Source organism: Pocillopora damicornis, chromosome 6 (assembly GCF_964200805.1).
Source record: "Pocillopora damicornis chromosome 6, jaPocDami1.2, whole genome shotgun sequence".
Classification (NCBI taxonomy): Eukaryota; Metazoa; Cnidaria; class Anthozoa; order Scleractinia; family Pocilloporidae; genus Pocillopora; species Pocillopora damicornis.
Genome location: NC_142675.1, coordinates 17,647,580 through 17,667,836, shown reverse-complemented (window position 1 = coordinate 17,667,836; position 20,257 = coordinate 17,647,580). Strand labels below are relative to the sequence as shown.

At 40.1% G+C, this 20,257-nt stretch overlaps 1 protein-coding gene across 4 annotated transcripts in view; it reads left to right on the top strand.

The window, feature by feature from the left end:
- LOC113681942 (uncharacterized) overlaps nucleotides 1–20,257 on the top strand; it is a 20,807-nt gene extending 550 nt beyond the window's left edge. The window contains exons 2-4 of one of the 4 annotated variants that reach the window (XM_027199078.2): nucleotides 3,227–3,590; nucleotides 7,521–17,855; nucleotides 18,189–20,257. In XM_027199078.2, coding sequence (XP_027054879.2) covers nucleotides 3,312–3,590; nucleotides 7,521–17,855; nucleotides 18,189–18,440 — 10,866 coding nt within the window. In that variant the 5' untranslated portion in view covers nucleotides 3,227–3,311 and the 3' untranslated portion in view covers nucleotides 18,441–20,257. Of the gene's footprint in view, nucleotides 1–330; nucleotides 445–2,133; nucleotides 3,591–7,520 lie in introns of those variants that run through there. The other 3 variants (XM_089210899.1, XM_089210898.1, XM_027199077.2) reach the window with 3 other exon arrangements.

The window sequence follows — 20,257 nt, the reverse complement described above, 5'->3', positions numbered from 1 at the left end:
GGGAAAATGATGCTCTTCGTAAGAATTTCATCTCTCAGTGTTGTCTCGAAGACACGTTTATTGCACACTCCAGTAACTGTATTGTTTACAGCCGTGAATTACCATGCAAATTGTCTTACAGACTTCCATGGCCGTGGGAATTTTTTAGGTCTAACTTTCTTTGGGTTCACACGCTCGACAAAAGTTAATTTAACCTACCTTTCCTTTATCGATGAGTTTAATTTTGGCTAGTTTTACTGAAGACGTGTCTTCGGTATAAACGTTAAAACCGCTAATAAAGTAATAGATGATTTATTTTAATTAATTTGACGCGTGATTTAAATGGAAATTACATTTCCCACGCATTTCCGGTGGATAAGATCATTGCTAAGGTCGCGGTATCAGGAGACAGGAGTGTGATAATTTATTTTTTTAACCAGGAGACCAATGTCGCTACTTGTTAACGTAAGTACACAGTACAATGGAAAAAATTTTGTTTTCGGGTTAACTACATCTGTTTCGTGATCCTACTGCCTATGTAAACAGTTGAAGATATGATGACATTTTGGGATAAACGCTGTGAGGACGTCAAATTCTTTTTTTTATCAACAATAAAAAAATCTTGCAAATTCTAAACTTTATCAAATTTTCCAGGAGTGCTTGTCGGGCGACGACTGGTAATGAACTTGGGATTTTCGGTTTTTGATACCAACGGTTCGAGACAAATATCGAGATTTACATATATAGTTTGGAACTGTCCTACACTGTCGTGCATTGCGTTTTAAATTAATTTTTAAGTGAAATTTTATAGCAAAGAAGGGTAGCATTTTAATTACACGACATATCAGGATCTTGGTCGCACCTTTTAAGAGTTTTGTTTAATATCGGTTCTTGTTGTTACCAGCTTACGGCTGCTAAAGAGGCTTTTGTCATGATATTGTGTTATTACCACCAACTAATGAACAACATAATGCGAGGATTAACACGTTTACGTCGCCTAGAACGCGTGAGAAACTTGAAAAATAAAAAATAAAATACCGATGTCCAACAGATTTCGACTCCCTGTGGATAGAATTCGGCTAGAGGTCTCTAACCCTTTATAAATTTCTAGTGATGTGATGGGATGAGATGACATCACAAGCTATCTGAATTTGTATTGATTTTTCGAACCGTGATAGCTCTTCGAACAGTAGTAATGAGGTCTCTGAGATATTGGCTGTAAAATTTTTCCATTTTCCCTTATTAAAAGGGGTATATTTTCAAGGAGAAGTAAAGGCAGATATAAATGTTTTCTCTCTACCCCCTATCAGCGTCACGGAAGCCAATCCAAAACCACAAACTTTTCTTAGTAGATTTCAAGTGCACAAATGTTGGCCCCATTAGGTGGGGTAAACTTAATGATTTAAAAATATTTCTGTCGACCTCGTATTTTTCAGCGTCTAGGAAAAATTGAGTGCGGTTTTCAACAATGATCAATTTTGCAGTGTTAGGATATCATTCCGATTCTTGAATTTTTAAGTTGTTTAAGACCTCCTTTATGTTAATATTAGCTAACTAAATTCATAGGGTAATTAATCAACAAATCATATTTTATTTTTACAATGCCTTCGAAGCATTCACAAAGGCAACGAATAATCAATGTAGAGCCACTGATCGAATCTTCTAGACTTTTCGTGTTTCTAGATCCCAAAGTTCTTTTCCCTTTAAGCATTTTTCTCAAATTTCATAGTATCGTTCCATTCTAAATACAGCTAAACATGCGAGTATCTGGCGATGACAAAAGAAAAGCTTTTCCAAACGAACGTGACTCCTTGTCTTTTATTGTGTTGCTCGCTAAGTTCATAAAACCAACCAAATTTTTAGCACCTGAGTTTCAAGTTGTTTTGATATTTTGAGGTCGACGACTAACAATTCCTCACGCCCCTTCAATTGCGTAATTGTCAATTTCAACATCAAAAAACCAATACCATGTTTCCGTGCATTAATTCCTCACGTAAAATGGTACAACGTACAATACCTTTTTCAAAGTGTTAGACAGTGTTCACTGCTGGACTCTTTTTTAACACTGATACCATTTTAATTTTAGTCACGAAAATCCCATTCTTCTACGTTGATTTTGATCAACAAGTACTGGAAATTTATATTTTTTTTTTATTACTTTTCATCTCTGCCGATTCTATTCTTAGTTCCCAGAAGCGCAAACAACTCGTGCTTTCGTGTTGCTCAAGATTGATGTCCTTTATTTTAGTTCCGTTGAGCGTGAAGGCAAAAGAAAAAAGAGAAACGTAGGCGTTTACCTTGAGGCGATTTTAACGTTAATGACGCTTTTACGACTGTTATGAAGGACGCGAAAGAAAATTTGACGAACGCCTCTTTGCAAATACGGAGCTTAATTATCAACCACATATTTTAAACTGGCGCCGTATCAATGAAAAAAAAAACCCTCCTAAACGTGTTTCAAATTTCTTGGTCTGTTTATTTCTGTATTGTACTAGAAGGAGCGCTGTGTTTTCCTACTTGAGTGCGTTTGGACGCCAACAATTTTTGCATTCTTTTACATTTTGTTACTATTTTCCACTTTCTGGATTCAGCCGTGATCTCTAAACGCATCTTGGTATAAAAGTGAAGTTTACCAAATTTAGTTACTAAGCTAATCGGTGATCAAGTTCACTATGAACAGTGAACTTTGTGGTCACATTGATCCAGTGTGACTGATTATTATTTTTGATCAAGCTTTTTCTAGTCACTGTGACCGCTTGACAGCTCTATCTTCGAGCAAGCAGCTCAGCTATGTACTATATTCTTCAGATAATAGATTTTAAAGTTTGTTTTTGTGATATTTGATTCCTGTTCGGGCTGATAAATATTGGCTGGAAAGTATGTGTCTTCAACTGCATGACATTCAACCGTCTGACTCGCCCTCTTTTACTTAAGTCAAAGATATAGAGAACAAGAAATGTTTGATTGTGTTGATACGTAGTTCAGAAGTAAAAAAGTTTCCAATACCGCGGCAGATATTTCCAGTTTTTGCACATGTTTGTGGTCTTCTAGCAGAAACTCACACACCCATCAAAATCAGTGAAGCGAACACTGGCGTCGCTATTTGCATATTGCTAACTGTTCGACTGTGCTTTTGCCGAGAGAACCGACAATATGCATTTGCATAAAATTTACGTGCTTGGTAATATTGTTACTGACATAAATTAGGCAAGAGAGAGAAGTTTAATACCACTTTTATCCATTGCAGGCTTGATCTGTTGTATAACTCCATGTCTAGCAACTGGTAACACTACCACCAACTGAGCCTGACTACTGAGCGACGTCGTCTGAACATGAGCACGAAGAAAAATACTTTCTCGAGCCCGTCTGGCGCAACAGAGCGGACAGAAACTTACAAGAGCGACAGTACCGAAACCACGACTAAAACCAAGTTCGGTGATGATGTATTATCCTACACTCGAGTTTCGAAAATTTCGCACGGATTCTTCGACAACGACGATGTGGCTTTGCAACATTACGACGAAGCGAAGGATACCTTCACTGCGCTTGAAGCAGCTTACAAGAGACTCTTACTTCAAGTGGAAGTTATGAAAACTGAGCGACGTAGTGAGGTAAATCACTGTTATTTTCTTTTGGTTAACCTTTGATATCAGGCTCAAAACCACTGCGGCAAAACGTTTTAGAAGTGGTCATGTAATAACAGAGTAATTTTCCTATGGGTATCGCACGTAAACTAATTCTCTAAAGTTTTTTTTTTTTTCCAATTTCACATTCTACTTTACTCATAGCGGAAAAAGATTTTAAATTCCTGATCACCTTCTGATAACAGAGAAGGGAAGACAATTTAAAGTTGTTCAACATTAACAAAAAGTTTTGTAACGAGTAACTGATCGTTTCTGTCACTCAAATGTTTACTTCTCACGTGCGAAACTTCAGAAGAGATTAACAGTTACCCTAAATACTTTAAAGACTCTTAAACCCTTTCTTCAATACGGAATTTGAATCGCGTATTCTTTTGAAACAAATTGACAGATTTCGGCTCGTGTAAGATAACTTCGTAAAATTATTTACGTTACTAAATTCTCGTCAGACTAATATCCCGATCTCTGTGGGTATACCTTGAAATGGAATATTTACAATATCATATACCGAGATATTGAGCTAATGACTAGGACTTAATTGAATTATATAAACAAATCTGGAATTTCTGAGGCAGTATCGCGATCTACGAAAGACTATTTCAGATTCTCTGCTCTTTAATTTCAAACGTGACTTATATTAGGTTTTACCACAGGCAGTCCAAGCTCCAACTTGCGAAATAAGAGTCATGGCAAAATTATGAGAGTTTGTATGGGAATATTTACGACCGCTTCTAGGGATAAAAGAATTAAGTCAAACTCTCAATAAAAATTCTTCATCTTATTCCCACAGTACAGCGCTTCTGACCGCTTACTATGTTGAAAAGAACCCATTTTAGCGAGTTATCCATTTCTGGGTTTGCTACATAAGAGCGCTTATAAAAGAATGGTCGTAAATATTCCCACTCAAACTGTCGCAAGATGACTATCTCACAGCTGGGGCTTGGGTCACCTGTGGTTTTACACGACCAAGAAACAAGAGGGCTTGCTGAGTCAACAAGGAGTTTACAAGTAGTGGCGGATCCAGACATAGAACTATGGGGGAGGGGGCGGTTTTTTGTCGCTTGCCCTGCCGGCCTTTCTTCCTTCTGCGATTTTTTTTTCACCCAAAATAAGGGGGGCCCGGGCCGTTACAAGGGTCCATTTCTGCATCATCTCAACGTTAATATTGCCTACGTTAGGGTACAGAGGAAATTTTAAAAAATGCACACTTAAAAGAATTATTCTGTCGTATAGAATGAAAGATCAGTTCAGAACATGCGTGAAAAGAAGTGATGATCATGATCGCAATACGTGGAACAATTGAGTGACTGTAAACGACTTCGATCCAATACTTTGAACCGATTTTAAGTGGCTTCCTGCCGTACAATCTAAGTGAAGTTTCCGAAAGTTTGGTTGTTAAAGATTTTTTTGCTAAGTTAACTGAACAGGCATCTTTAACGAACTCTTACGATCAAAGCGCTTCATGAATTTGCTAACTATCGATGTAATAATTCTACGCCAGAATGCTTCTAAGACATGATTTTATTTGATCCCCCAACAATACTGAGCGTTACTTAACCTCGAGGTGTCAGTCAAATAACAAGAAGCATCAATTAAGTTAAGGTTATAGAATCGAAAGTTTCACAGCAAGTAACAGTAAGCAGTCTGTCTCAAGATAAGGAAAATAAACTCATACGCAGGGATATTTTAGACGGAGAAAATATTACCTGTTTAACCATTAAATGATGTCTTTGATCTCTGCAAATCCAACCAGGTTCATCAAATTGCGAACAATAGGTTAATCTGACGGACTCTTGTCAATTCTTGTCAATGTTGTGACGTTTTAACGGAAGTTAATCCACAAAAGATGACTGAAATTTCGCGTGGGAAGGTTGTGCTAAATTGTCCTTGTTAACAACACCACTGCACGATTTCGAGGAGAGTTCTGCTTATTTGTATCTTATTCCTTCCTGACTCATTGATTTGATCACGTCAGTATCAATTACAAAAGGGATTTTAAAGGGAAGTTAATCTATAAAAGATCAGAGTAAAATTTCGCGAAGGAAGGTTATGCTAATTTGTCCTTGTTGACAAAATCATCGCACGATTTCGAGGAAAGTTCTGCCTATTTGCATTTCATCCCAAGATGATCACGTCAGTATCAATTACAAAAGGGCGTCTTAAGGGAGGTTAATCCGCAAAAGATAAGAGTAAATTTTTGGGAGGGAAGGTTATTTTTTTAAATTGTTCTTGTTGACAGCACCACTGCACGATGTCGGGGAAAGTTCTGCTTATTAGTATCTTATTCCTTCCTGACTTAATGATCTTATCACATCAATATCAATCACAAAGAGGTCTTTATTGTTGAGCATAAGGTAGTTGTTGAGCAGTGTCGGTGATAGCATACTGCTATCTAGTTTCCAATTGCATAATATTAAGGAAATTAGACATGGCTTGATGCTATTCCGGTCTACAGATTTAATGAATGTAACCGAAGAAGTTACAATCCATAGACCCAACGTTTCGACATTCTTGTCTAGTGCCTGAAGGCACTAGACAAGAGTGTCGAAACGTTGGGTCTATGGATTGTAGTTTCTTCGGTTACATTCATTTAATCTGTAGACCAGAGTAGCATCAAACCATGTCTGATTGTCCATTTGATTGTCATGTGAACTTTAATATATATTAAGGAAATGTTTTATGATTTGCTTGGCAGAAACAATTTAAATTCCTTTTAAGTAAATTGTCCTGTTGTTAACTCAACGGATGAGAGAAATGTCAACTTTTTTTTTCTTATATGCAAATGCACCCTCAAAATGAGCGGGGGGTTGCTTACTCCTTTTAAACAATGAGAAGAAAGTTATGCCTTTGGCTTTTAGGAGAATATTACCTTCCCACACAAGTAATAAAATTTAGGCACGACACTTATATCGCCTTAAAGCAAAAAAAAGAGGGTTTTCTTCTTTGGAGAGTAGAAAATTTCCAAAATTTTCGTGAGACGTACGCTAGTATCGATGTTTAGAGATTTCGTAAGATTCTCTAGATTAAGTGCAAAGGGATACCTTATCGCCGAACTTTCCTTGAGATCGTGCAGTAGTATTCTGAAAGAGAAATTTAGCATAATCTTCCCACGCGAAATTTTACTCTGATCCCTTGTGGATTAACTTCGACTTAAACGCTACAAACCTGACAAAAAGGATATCTAATTACCCTATTGTTTTCAATTAGATGAGCCTGGTTTAAGTTTGCGCAGGTTTAAGACATCAGTGGGAAAGACTCGAACTCAAATCGTGAATGTATTTGAAACTTATTCAAGCACAACCAACGACCTCATTAAGCAAATCAAAACTGAAAGTGAATAATTTAATACTAAAAACAACATTTTCAAACTTTGGAAATGTTATGTCTGTTGACACCGCGTAGCTTATTAATTATGAAATATGTTCATTACACACATTCCTTAGATTCAGGACTGGTCACAAATTGACCTCTCGTTACCATAGAGACGGTGGGTGTCGACAGGGGTATAACTAGGGTACGTTCACGGATTCTGTAATCAGCTTGTAGGGTCAGCAGTTGCTCTCAAAAAATTGGGTTTAAAGACAATGCTTGACTGCATGCTTTTAGAGATGGCTTTTGGCTGCATTGCCCTTCACAAGCACTTACATCAATTGACTCAATTGAGATAACACGATGAGGTCCCCTGAGAACCTTAACCAATGAACATCTTTTTTTTGCAGTAAAATGCACATGCCGCTGACTAGTATGGTTTTTAGGCTAAAAGAGAAACAGCTGCTGTCAGAACTTGCATTGCAATTAATGTTTGGCAAGCAGAGACGACATTTAAGTTTGCTCATCTTACTTTCACTCGGGTATTTTCAATTCCGTTCACAATTCAGTTTTTATTTTACTTGTTTGCAGACCGAGCGATGGAAAACGAAGTTGGAAAACCTTAACCGACAAAATCATCAGCTTCAAGAACAATTGCTTGACTTCAAATCGAAGTACAACAAACAGCATGAAGAACTATCCTCTATGCAACGCAAGCTGCGTGAGAAAGAATGGGAATTGGAGTCCCAACGTCGCGAGCTTAACAACAAAACTGGCGCCATGGAGAAGTTGCGAAGTGAGAAGGTTGTAATCGAGAAAGAGCTCGCGATGATGCGTGACCAAATGGTAAGTCAAGTGTCCCAGGTGCAGGTTCTGGAATCGTCACCCGACATGGAGGCGTCTTTCCTGCAAGAAACGATCTCTCAGCTGGAAGTCGAATGCAAGAATGCTACTGACGAAAGAGACATGCTGCAGAGCGAGCTGTTCACGCTGCAATCGAAGTTAACCCAGTTGCAGGCTGATTGTGACAGATACCGCAGACAGTCGGAAATGGCGGGGAAGACGGGAAATTTGACAATCAGTAGGTACGAGATGCAGGTTCAGACCGTTGTTAAACAAAGAGAGTCTTTTAAACAACAGCTTGACGATCTCCGCGAAGAACTCAAAAAGGCCAGAGAGACAATCTCTAGATTACAGCGGGAGGTGTTGCAAAACCAGAATGACGCTAACAAGTACAAAGAAGAGTCCATTTTGAAAACACACAGAATAGAAACTCTTCAAAACCAAAACAACAACCTCGAAGAGAGTGTAGAGGCCTTGAAAACTGAGTTGTCGAAGTGTCAAACAACAGTAGATGTCCAAAATCGGCAAATGCTGACTTTACAGGAGACGATTGCAACACACGAGAAGACCATTAGAGACTATGACGTTACGGTGAAGAGTCTACAAGATGAGAAGGAAACCATCGAGCGAGAGCTTGTTCTGGTGACTGGTAAACTTTCCAATCTCGAAGCATCTCAAGGAAAGCTACAGGAGCGTGTGAAGGAGTGGGAGTCGGTTGAGGTGCAACTGCGGAAGAGGGTAGGCGAACTGGAGACGGAACTGGAAGTAAGGAAAGAGAAAATCCCTGACCAAGTTGACGGGCAGCTTTATAGTAAAATGGACGATCTTCAGTCGAGGTTGGACGAGTCTGTCATGTCGATTAACGACCTCCAAGGACGATACGAAATCGCCATCAAAGAAAGAGACGAGCTCAGAAAGGTTGTAGAAAGTCTAAACTCCAAGGTGGTCACTACGATCGACTCAATGCGACGCGTTCAAGAAGAGAAGGCAGAGCTGGAGCGTACGGTAGCCGCAGACCGTAATAAGATGTCAAGGTTAGAAGTTCAACTAGAAAGCGTTACCAAAGCGAAAGACAGATTCAAATTGGAGTTTGATTCTGAGAAGGCCAAAGTCGCACAGATGAAAAAGGAGTTGATGGTGGTGCAACAAGAGTTATCTGAAAGCCGGCGCACTGTCGAACGTCTAAACGGAGAGATAGAGAAAAGAGACAAAATCATCGAGGAGCTCAAGTCCCGAGTATCTTCTCTTGAAACGAAAGTTGATGACTACCGTGAAGAAGCCGAAAAACTGGAAAGAAGAATTCACCTGTTGGAAAATGAAAGTGAAGAACTTCGCTCTGAAATTATGGAGCTTCGAAAGAGGTTGGGAGATTCTGAGGCCAATTACAAGATCACGGCGGAGGAAAGAGATAGAATCAATGAAGAGCTACAAAAAGTTTACAAAGACATGTCAAATTTACAGTCTAATCTCAACATCATGGAGCAACATCGAAACGAATTAGAACATCAACAAACGGTGCTGACGAATAAGATCGTGAAACTCGAAGATGAACTCAGCAAAGAGAAGAGGGAGAATTCAGTTTTAAATATTGAGGTGCAAGAGCTTCGAGCCACTAAAACCAGAAATATTGAGGAAATAGAGTCTCTCAAGAATAAGCTTGCACATCTGGCGAAACTAGTTGATGCCTACAAAAAAGAGATTTCGGACAGAGACCATACAATAGAACAACTACGAAAAGATTTGGCTAGCATAACCGCTGACAAAGATAACATCCTCACGGAAGTAAACCGGCTTAGAACTGAGAATGACCTTACCAACGAGGAAAACAAGGCACTCCAGGGAGAGCGTGATGCTGCCAAAGACGAAATCGCTCGGTTGTCCTCCCTCTACGACTCTGAGACGCAAAGTAAGCAACTGCTTCAGACCGACTTCGAAGTGGTCCAGAGCAAAGTTTCTAATCTTGAGTCCACATATATGCAATTCGAGGAATTTGGTAAAGATTCTGGGGCTCTTCTAGAGGACGAACAAGCGAAAAATGCAGAACTTGAGAAAAAAGTAAAAGAACTCACTGACAAAGAAAGATCGTTGGAAAACCAACTCGAAAACAAGCAAAGGGAGATTGACAAGTTAGAGAATGACATGGACGTTGCTGAAGAAAAAATGCTCACACTTAATATAGAGATTGAGAAAATCACGGAAGAGAAGAACAAAGAGTATCAAAAACTGTTGGCGACAGAGAGCAAGTTGAAGGAAGTAGAAAAAGACCTCGATACCGCCAGAGATGAAAAAGATAGCGCTGAGAAGGAGTTGTACAATCTCCAAAATAAGGTATCAAAACAAGAAACCCAACTTGAGACCTGCCGCAGACAAATAACTCAACTACGAGAACAACTAGACGCTGCCAACAAGAAGATTCTCGAGGGCCAAGAACGCTTCATTCAAATTGAAAGCAAGTCAGTGCAGCACGAAAAGTTTGGAGAAACCCTTAATACCATTATCGGGAAAAAGGATAAGACCATCGATGAGCTGAATAACAAGATTAGACAACTTCAAGACGAACTTGACAGAACCAAACGACAACTTAACAAGAACACCGCTACGAGTGACATACATCGGACCGAAAAGCAGGAGCTCTTGAAAAGGATTGCAAACTTACAAGCAAGATTAGACGAAACGGAACTGGAAATAAGAAAACTAAAAGAAAGTCGCCAAGAGCTTTTACGCGAGTTTAGTTCAAAAGATCACACTATCACCCTCCTTGAAACTCAGCTCACCAGTGTAACCAAGGAGAGGGATCACTACAAAGCTGATGGGGGTAACGTTCGAGACGATCACCGTAAAGTGAAAGAGGAACTTCTCAGCATACGGAACAATTTAGTAGAAAAAGACAGACTCATAAACAGCCACGTTAAAGAAATTCGGGAAAAATCCAGTTTGGTAGACACGCTGAATAATTCCAAGAAGAATCTCACTGACGAAATAGGAGATCTCAAGAGGGAACTTGAGACCACTCGGCTCTCCAGCCAAGAGAGGATTAGAGATTTACAAGGCCAGCTTCAACAAGCGAACGTGAACATCTCCAAGCTGGAGGTTACTGTAACAACATTGGGAAGAAAAGGTGAACTAGGCGAAAAGGAACGTAAAACCTACGATGATAAAATATTCGAGTTTGAAAACTTGTTCAAAACCACCCAAGGACGTGAAGCTGACCTTAGAAGTGAGGTAGAAGTCTGTAATACAAAGATCCTAAAGATTGAAACAGATTTTAAGAAGTCACAGAAGCGCGTGTTTGACCTGGAGCACGAGACTTCCCAACTTCAGAGGACAGTGAATGAGCTAAAGAAAATGCGAGAGAGAATCGACCGAGAAAAGTCTGATTTGAAAGAAGACCTTGTCAGTGCCAATACCAGAGTATCAGAGCTAGAACTCAAGTCCGAGTACGATGACAAGGAAATCGTTTCTTTAAAGAAACAGCTGGATGGCGCACTTCAGAGATCTTCTGGAGTAAGTCGAGAAGATTACCTAATGCAAGAACAACAGCTTGTTGAATTGAAGTTGATCGCAGAGACTGCTCAAGACAGGATGAACGAGAAAGACAACCTAATAAGGCAACTAGAGTCGGCGAGAGCTTATCTAGAAGACCAGTTAGAGAGTGGAAAGAGTATCCTTAAGGCCACTGAGGAAGACTTTGAAAAGCTCAAAGACCAAGTTGGCAACTTACAAGCAGAAAATATCGAACTCAATAAGGACATCAATGAGCTTCATGGCGACGTTCGAAAATTGACACTGGAGAAAGAGCGTCTTCAAAGCGATCTTGATAACCAAATAAAGAAGTTCGCCTCCTTAGAGGAGCAACTAGCGCAGATTACTCGTTCCGATGAAGCCAACAAAGACAAAATCGCTGAGCTGAGATCTTTGCTGAATGAAAGTCGGGAGAAAAATATGATTCAGCAAAAGACCGTTAGCGAACTTCAAAGTAAAGTTGACTACTTAGAGAAAGACATGGAAGACAAAAACAGGCTCAACAACGACCTGAGAGATGCTAACAAGACCCTAGAAATTGAGATAGACGATTTGAGGAAAGCACTACGAGCGTTACAAAATGACCATGATGTCGTTCTGAGAGAAAAGGGTGATGTCGAGAACAACTACAAGCTGATACACGAAAAGACTACTTTGATGGAAGAGACGTATGAAACGAGCAAGGGAGAAGTTAGAAGGCTCACGGAGGAAGTGGTTGTTTTGCAAAGGCGCCTCGCCGATGCTGAAAGCGAGATAAGAGCATATAAAGAGAAGGAGAGAGATCTGGTGGACAAAGTAAAGAACTACGACGCCAAGCTTTCAAAATTGGAATCAACAAACGAGATACAAAGCGAGAGAATTATGGTGTTGGAGCAAGATGTGACTTCCTTGAAAGAGGAGATTACCCATCTCTTGAATGACCGTGACCGTTCAGTAAGAGAACTGATGGTTGTAACCAAAGAAATGGAGGAAAAAACCAAGGAGATTTCACGACTGAAGAAGGACCTTGACGTCGCGGATAAAGAAAAAGCGGCAATGGAGGTACAGTTGGAGGAACATGTCACAGTTGTGTCTCAGAATGAGACACAGCTGTTGAACGCTGAACGTCAGCTCCAGGAGTGGATGACCCGAGGTGACAACACCGATGCTCAGCCGAAAGACAGCATAAAGGCAGAGAGAGACTCGCTTCAAAAAGAGGTCTACATACTCAGGCAAGAAATAGCAACTACAAAGACCACACTGGAAAAAACTCAAAGAAGGAAGGAAGATTTGGAGAAGGAAAATTTCTCGCTGAGGAAACAGACAACAGAGCTTGAGATGAAGATAAAAGCTCTTGATCACGAAAACGAAGACCTAAATCGTGAATTAATAAAAGACCAAAAAAGAATAAGCCTACTGGAAAGTGATATCCATCGGTTAAACGTGGACAAAAGCAATCTGCTTGGAGAGTTAGAGAAAGTGAAGGATGTCTTGGATAAGCAGCGAGACGAAAACGCAACTCTTCAGAGAGAGATTTCTGAGCTCAGAGTCACTGTTGATAATTTTGACAAGACCATTGAAGATAAGAACAAGCAAATTGAATGGTACCGTTCTACGACCAAGAATTTGGAAGAAGAAGTAACAAACCTAAAAAGGAAGATAGCAACGTACAGGGAAGACTATGACAAAGCCCAAAACGAAGTAACAGTTCTTACGTTGAAAGTGCAAGAACTTGAATCCAAAATCGATAGCCTACAACACAGCTTCGACCTCTCTGAGAACGAGAAAAACAAACTCAAGCAAGAAAAGACAACTTTATTAACCACTTTGAATGAGTACAAGACAAACTTAGCGAATGCCAGGAGAGAAGTTGACAGACTTAAGAACGAAGTCCTTTCCCTAAACCGAAAACTAACCTCCCTCGAGGCTCGAAATGAAACTGTGGAAGAGGAGAAAGACCGTTTGAAGAAAGAAATAATGGAGTTAAAGAATGAGAACGCTGAGCTGAGAGCTCGCCTAAATGCTCTCCAGTCTGACCGAGATCGACTGCAAACTGACGTCACCTTGATTAACAAGAAATATGTCAATATACAAACAACACAGTCAGACAAGAGAGACAAGAAGCCAACAGACGCAGCAACACTGAAGCGACTAAAGGACTTGGAGGAGTCGTACCAAAGAGTTTTAAACGAGAAAGAAGACGCAGAGAGAAGGTACCTTGACGGGAAAAGAAAAATATCCAAACTTGAGTTGGAGCATGGAGATAGCAGTCGAATAATCCAGTCGTTAGAGCATGAGCTATCTTTGAAGGTTAAAAGGATAGCTGATCTCGAAGACAGCCTTTCGGAGCTTCATGGACGAGATGTGGTGGACGAGGGAGATTACAAAACGTTGCGCAAGAAATTGGTCACTTTGGAGCAAGAGCTTCAGTCTTCTAAGAACAAAGTGTTCCGTTTGGAAGCTTATAAGACGTCTTACGATGAAAAGCTCAAAGATTTACAGGAAGACCTCCTCGCTAGTCAACAGAAGACTGCTCAGGCTGAGACAATGTTGCAAACAAGTCAAGATCAACTAAGTGCCCAACAGAAGGAGCTCTTAGAGGCCCTTAAGAAGATGGCCGACTGGGAATCAGCTTACAAGTCTGCTAATAACGCCAAGATAGAGCTTCAACGAACTGTGCAGACGTTAGAGAGCAAGATAATCTCTCTAGAAGAGGAATTGCAGAACCAGATGAAAGAGAATGCACAGCTAAAAGGATCGCTAGATCAGATAAAAGTCAGAAATGACACACTCAGAGAAGATATCAACAACCTGCAGAAGAAACTTATACAACAGCAAAAATACTATGAGGAGCAGATACGAGAGTTGGTTGCTAAAAAGGCGATCATAGACAGACTACAAGAAGAAAACGAATACTTAGAGATGGAGAGAGCTGAGTTGAAGGAAGAACTAGATCGTATTCGAACAGAACATGAAAAAACTCTGATGGAACAACGAGACACGAAGTTTGAACTGCAGAAGCTTCAAATTCAGTACACTGAAGTAGAAGGTAGTATCCGGATACTACGAGACGAAAACGAGCGGCTTAAAATGGACCTCGCCTCTCTGCAAAAGCTCTACGACGAGCTTAAAATTTCGCGTGAAGAAACTATTGCCGTTCAAAGTGTTTCGACTGTTGAGGCAGCTCCGGACACGTTCTCGTTGGATATGAGCGCAGAGTATGAAACGATCAGGATAGAGCGAGATACACTTAAACGAGAAAATAACGCCTTGCGTGATAAAGTCAGTGGATTGGAGAATTCTCTAGAGGAGGTGAAGCAAGAAAGGCGCAAACTTCAAGACAAAGTTCTTGAATTACAAAAGACTGTAGCTGAGAAAACTCAGGAGATACATAACTTAACGGCTGAAAACAAGAAAATTACGCTTGAGATACAAGCTCTCAAACGGCGCCATGAAGACCTACAAGCGGAAGAAGTTGAATGGGGAGAAGAGAGGGACCTTTTAATAAGAGAAGTTGAGTCCATGCAAAGAAAGCTTCACGATCTTGTGTTGGAAAGTCAGAAGGAAAAGGTAACTGAAGTTTCCTCAGAACAAATATTTTCTAATATGGAAGCCGATGTCAAGAAGCTTCAAGAGCGGGAAGCTCAGCTGCAGCTGGAACTTCTAGCTGCTTTGAAGAAGGTGTCTACATTGGAACACGACCTAGAGACCGAGAGAGAGAGGAATAATGGGCTGCAAGGTTCAAACCGAGCGCTTGAGGAGAGAGTTACAACTCTCAAACGAGAAGTCGTAGAATATCAAACTAGGATTTCAAAGATAGAGTTAAACTACGAACACCTTCAAGATAAAAATAAAGAACTCCTCAATAAAATAGCGGAACTTGAAGTCCACCTAGAATCTGTGAAAGACTCGAGCAAGCTGTCCGAACAAGGAAAGTCCGATCTAGAGAACGAGATTATTTCCCTGAGAACAAAGGTGAAGAAATTGCAGGTTCAAATTGAAGAGGACAGAAGGATCCAGGAGAACTTGAAAGCCCAGCTCGCAGACTACAAAAACATGGGTGACAACCAATCAAGAGATTTTGCAGAACATGTTAATGAGCTGAGAAATGAGATTGAAACCTTCCGCAAGGAAATTGTGGATAAAGAGCGTGTCATCAAAGAGATGCAAAATAAGTACAATGATCTAGAGGATGAAATCCTCAAAGTTCGCAGGGATCTACAAAACAAGCAGTTGGAATGCGAAGATTACATTAAAGATATCGAGGAAAGCAACCAGCAAAAAGCAGATATGGAAATCGAAATAAACACACTCCGTGGGCAAATACGAAACTTCGAGATCCTTGTGGAGGAGCACGAAAAAGACAAAAACGAGCTAAAACACAACATTAATGAGATCGTGAGCAAAGGAACCAATGAGGGCAACGATCTTAAGAAGCAAATCAAAGATGCCCTGAAACAAGTAGAAGTTTGCAAGCGGGAGATCATTGAAAAGGAAACAGTTATTCGAGAGCTCAGAGAAAAAGCGTCAGAAACAGAGCACAACCTTCATCTCACAAAGACCAAGTTGGAGACAAAAGAGAACGACTGCGAGGATTACTTCAAAGATTTGGAGGACATCAAGAAAGAAAAGGCAGATATGGAGGTGGAGCTTCTCGCGCTGAGAAGTAAGATTTCCAAGCTCACTATCCAGATTGACACCGAGCGAGCAGAAAAATCTCATCTTCAAACACAGCTGATAGAAGCAAAGACCCACGGCGACAAAGAATCAACTGGCCATGCAAAATTCGTTACTGAGCTGCAGACCAAGCTAGACAACACCAAGAGAGAGATCAGCGTCAAGGAGGACGAAATTGAACACTTGAAGTATGAGCTGGAGGTAACGAGGAGAGATCTGCTTTCAAAGGACGGAGAGTTCAAGATTTCTTTAGAAAAAGTTGAGCAGATCAATAAAGAGAAAGCTGAGTTGACTGTAGAAATCATGTCGCTTCGAGAGAAGGTCATCATCTTGGAGGGTGATGTGCAGAAAGAAAAGGTCGCTAGAGAAGGAGCTGAGAGGCAACTCGTGGATTCCACAGCTAAAGGGGAGACAGACGCCAGATTAATGAGTGAACAAGTTATTGAGATTCAGACAAGGGTCGAGAGCTACAAGAAAGAAATAATCGACAAGGAGACCATCATAGAAAAGTTAAGATTCCAAACCACAACTTATGAACAGGATGTCGAACGACTCAAGAGGGATCTCTCTTCCAAGAAAAATGACTGTGAGAGGTATGCGCGAGACATTGACAAACTCAAGCATGAAAAGTCTGAGCAGTTGGTGGAGATAAATTCGCTCCGCAGTACAATTAACAAGCTGGAGATCCATATAACCGAGATTCGAAAGGAGAAGGACCTCGTGGTCGCTCAGACGGATGATCTTAGGAGCAAGAGAGAGAATGAAGCTAGCGTTATGCACGAACAAATTACTGAGATTCAAACTCGCATTGAAGAATACAAGACAGAAATCATCGAGAAGGAAACGGTCATCGAGAGGCTTCGCATCCAGATTTCAAACAACGATGGCGAAGTTGATAGGCTCCGACGTGATCTTGATACCAAAGAAGTGGAGTGTGAGGGCTACATCTGTGAAATCGAGAAGCTCAATCAAGAAAAATACGACCTTGACGCGCAACTGTCAACTATACGAGGTAAATTTGATGTTTTAGTGAAACAAATGGATGAGGCACGGGCCGACAAGAATCTGACAGAAAGCGAGACTAATGTCCTGCTAGATAAGATCACAGAAATCGAAAGTAAAATTGAAGTGTACAAAACAGAAATAATCGAGAAAGAGACCTTCATCGAACGATTACGCGTTCTCAACAACACAAACGAACAGGATTTAGAAAGGCTGAAGCGTGAAGTCAACAACAAACAGGTCGAAAGTGAAGGCTACATCAGTGAGATCGAGATATTAAATCAAAAATTGGCGGAGATAGACATCGAACTTAATCACCGAAACAGTCGAGTCCTGAAACTGGAGGGATTTTTAGAGGACGAGAAGAAAGACAAGGACATCAAGATAAGGAATGTAAAGACCACTTTCGAGACAGATATTACCTCTCTGCGACGGGAGCTTGAGACGAAGAACCTCGAGTGCAATGGCTACATCAAAGAAATCGAAGAATTGAACCAGGAGATTTTTAGGCTAAAAGGACTTCTGAGACCGGAGAGAGAGGTTGAAGCACATTACACTACATCCTACATCATGCCCCCAAAAGGAGTTACAGTAACCAGGGAAGTCGTTGTCCCACAGGAATCCACTCAGACAGAGTCTTCTTCGTCCACTTTCGGCCACACAGAATTTATGGTTGACGTCAAGGAAAAGACAAGACCCATAGAGATCTCTAACTACGAGATGAGTCCCAAACGAATGGTTAAAGTTAAAAGTCCATTTGAAACAAGAACCAAGGACACCACCGACAGCAGTGGGCAGAGTGGCAGCACCGTCATGACCAAGATAACAAGAATCCAAAGAAGTGTCAGCCCAAGCCAGGGTTTCCACTTGGATACAGGAGCTGGAGATCCCTCGATTACTCTTGTAAGTAATTATGGTGAAACTAATTATACTCCACCCGGCAGCCCTACTAAGATAAAGCACCTGGAATCGAGTATCAGCCCTAAAGTAAACATCTCTCTAGAACATACAAAAGCATCCAGTCAGCCTACAACGTTAAATGTTGCAGACACTAGAAGCCATACTTTCACATCCACGAGTAAATCAGTCACAACCAAAATCACTCAATTACAGACAAGTTCCATGTACGCGTCTACTTCTTCCTCCCCGTCTTTGTTACCATTTCGGGTGCAGTCCCCACGAAATGGCACCGAGACAACTGAAGAGCGAGCAAGCAATGAAACTGTCATTTCACAGGTTGAAACTTCTCACGGCTCAGCGAGCCCCATTCGCGTGAAAGTAGAGGCGGAAGAGAAATTACAATTCGAGCCGGTACAACTCCATGTTGAACGCAAGCCATTGCAGTCCTCTTCTTCTAGATTCCAAACAGTTGGCACCCATTTCTCCACAGAAGAGTTCAAAGAGCAACGAATGGAATTTACACGAAGTGGAAGCAGTTCAACAAGTGGTGGTCGTCACAAAGGTACTAACAAGACTTCAGAGCTCTAAAAACTAGTTTAAGGAAGGTTTATGAAAGAAACACTGGGGTAAAAGGGAACACGTGCTATGATTCAGGTATAATAATTTGATTGTATTAAGGGTTAATTGTCCGAAATTTGATACAAAAAGAGAAATGAAATGGGTAGAGTTGTTGCTTCTGAAGAAAACGCTCGGAAACAATCAAGAATTCGATAAATCTTTCTTAACGTCAACCTGGAGTTGATAAGTTAAATTGACCACTCCCAACGATAGAAGACCTTTTGAAGGCCGGATTACATCTCGGAAAAGTAAGAATACCCTCAGTGCCAACGACTAAAAGTCGTCGCCGTTATGATCCATTCCTTAAACAACAAGGTGGGGGGGGGTGGGGTAGGACTTTTTCACTTTGTTTCTTTTTTTTGGAGGGTGGAGGTTTTTAAATGACTAAAAGTTGCAGCGTTGACCCTCAAGGCGATACTAGTTGAGCAATAATTTTCCTTATCGACAACAGCTTGGCAGTAACTTCTAAAGATGCGTTTTGGAAAAATTGTAGAGAATCAAATTCCATAATTTATGACGGTCAGTTGCTACATGTTTCAGTTCAAGGTAATTAGGATTAATATGCCACGAAAATGTTTTAAATATTTGCTTGAGATGGTGAAAAATAGTAGCAGTTTTATATGAATAAACGTTGCTTATTTAGGCTAATTTTTTTTAAAGCTTTTTTTTTATAGAAAGCTAATTCAAATTCCTTAGAAACTGGATGTAATAGCATTTGCTAGAGAAATATTCTTTATATCGAGAAAGTAATAATAAGGCTTGAGCAGAGGTGCATTTTTCAGAATATCAACCATTTCCCACAGCATATAATGTCACTATGTCACTACTCCGAAAACCGAAAACTAGGGTTTGTTTCGGGTAGTTTTCCTTTGACAAAGAATATCTTTTTTTATTATTATTTAATTTATATGCTGTATGGTAGCTTCTTTATTTATTTTCTCTTTCGCTTTAATAGTTTTTGAGGGTTAGAATTTTTTGTAAACGATTTACTGGGTCACACATGTCCTGCATCAGGCAATGGACGAATATAAATGTATTTTTGAAATGTCAGTCAAGGCCTGCCGAGATTTTAATTCAGATATCCACAGGATTTAAATTCTAAAAATAAAAATCTTGGGGGAGTTGATGTGTAACTAAAGTTCCTGATCCGTATTATTACTTTCTGTATTTACTTTTTGGTACTGTGCTATGGGAACGAAATACCTTTTAGGCTTTAAACGTTTGTGACATCATTAACAAGATAAAGACAAAACATGCTAAATCAGTTGCCACATTTCACTACCGAGGAAACATTTTATGTCATACAAGGCCATATACTAGTGAAATACTATTTCTAATTTCACTTCCCTGGCTTAAACCTGAAGCATTTAGGACAACAAGGATTCAATCCACGCATTGCATTTTATCGACCTCCTTTATAAGTAAAGAAAGTCACGTTGCCAACACCACAAAGAGTAAATACAGGAATCTTTTCTTAGAGACGATAGTTCGATAAGATCATAGTACTTTGGTTGTAAGACTCTCCTCCAATAGTTTCTTATTGCAAATGACACAGTCCTTAAAAACTTTATTAAGACTTAAACTTCAGTTAGAAAGCATAGCTATCGCTATGAAGTATTTTTCGGGGAAACAATTTTTTCAGGTGAAAATACTGAGGATGTATGTTATCTGAAGTGGAAAACTTATCTCTGAAGTCTACAGGCATAATTCAATTTTTATATCTTTTTTGACCAAGCATTAAAGGTATACGGTATATGTTATATTTGTAATAAAGGATTTAAGATGGA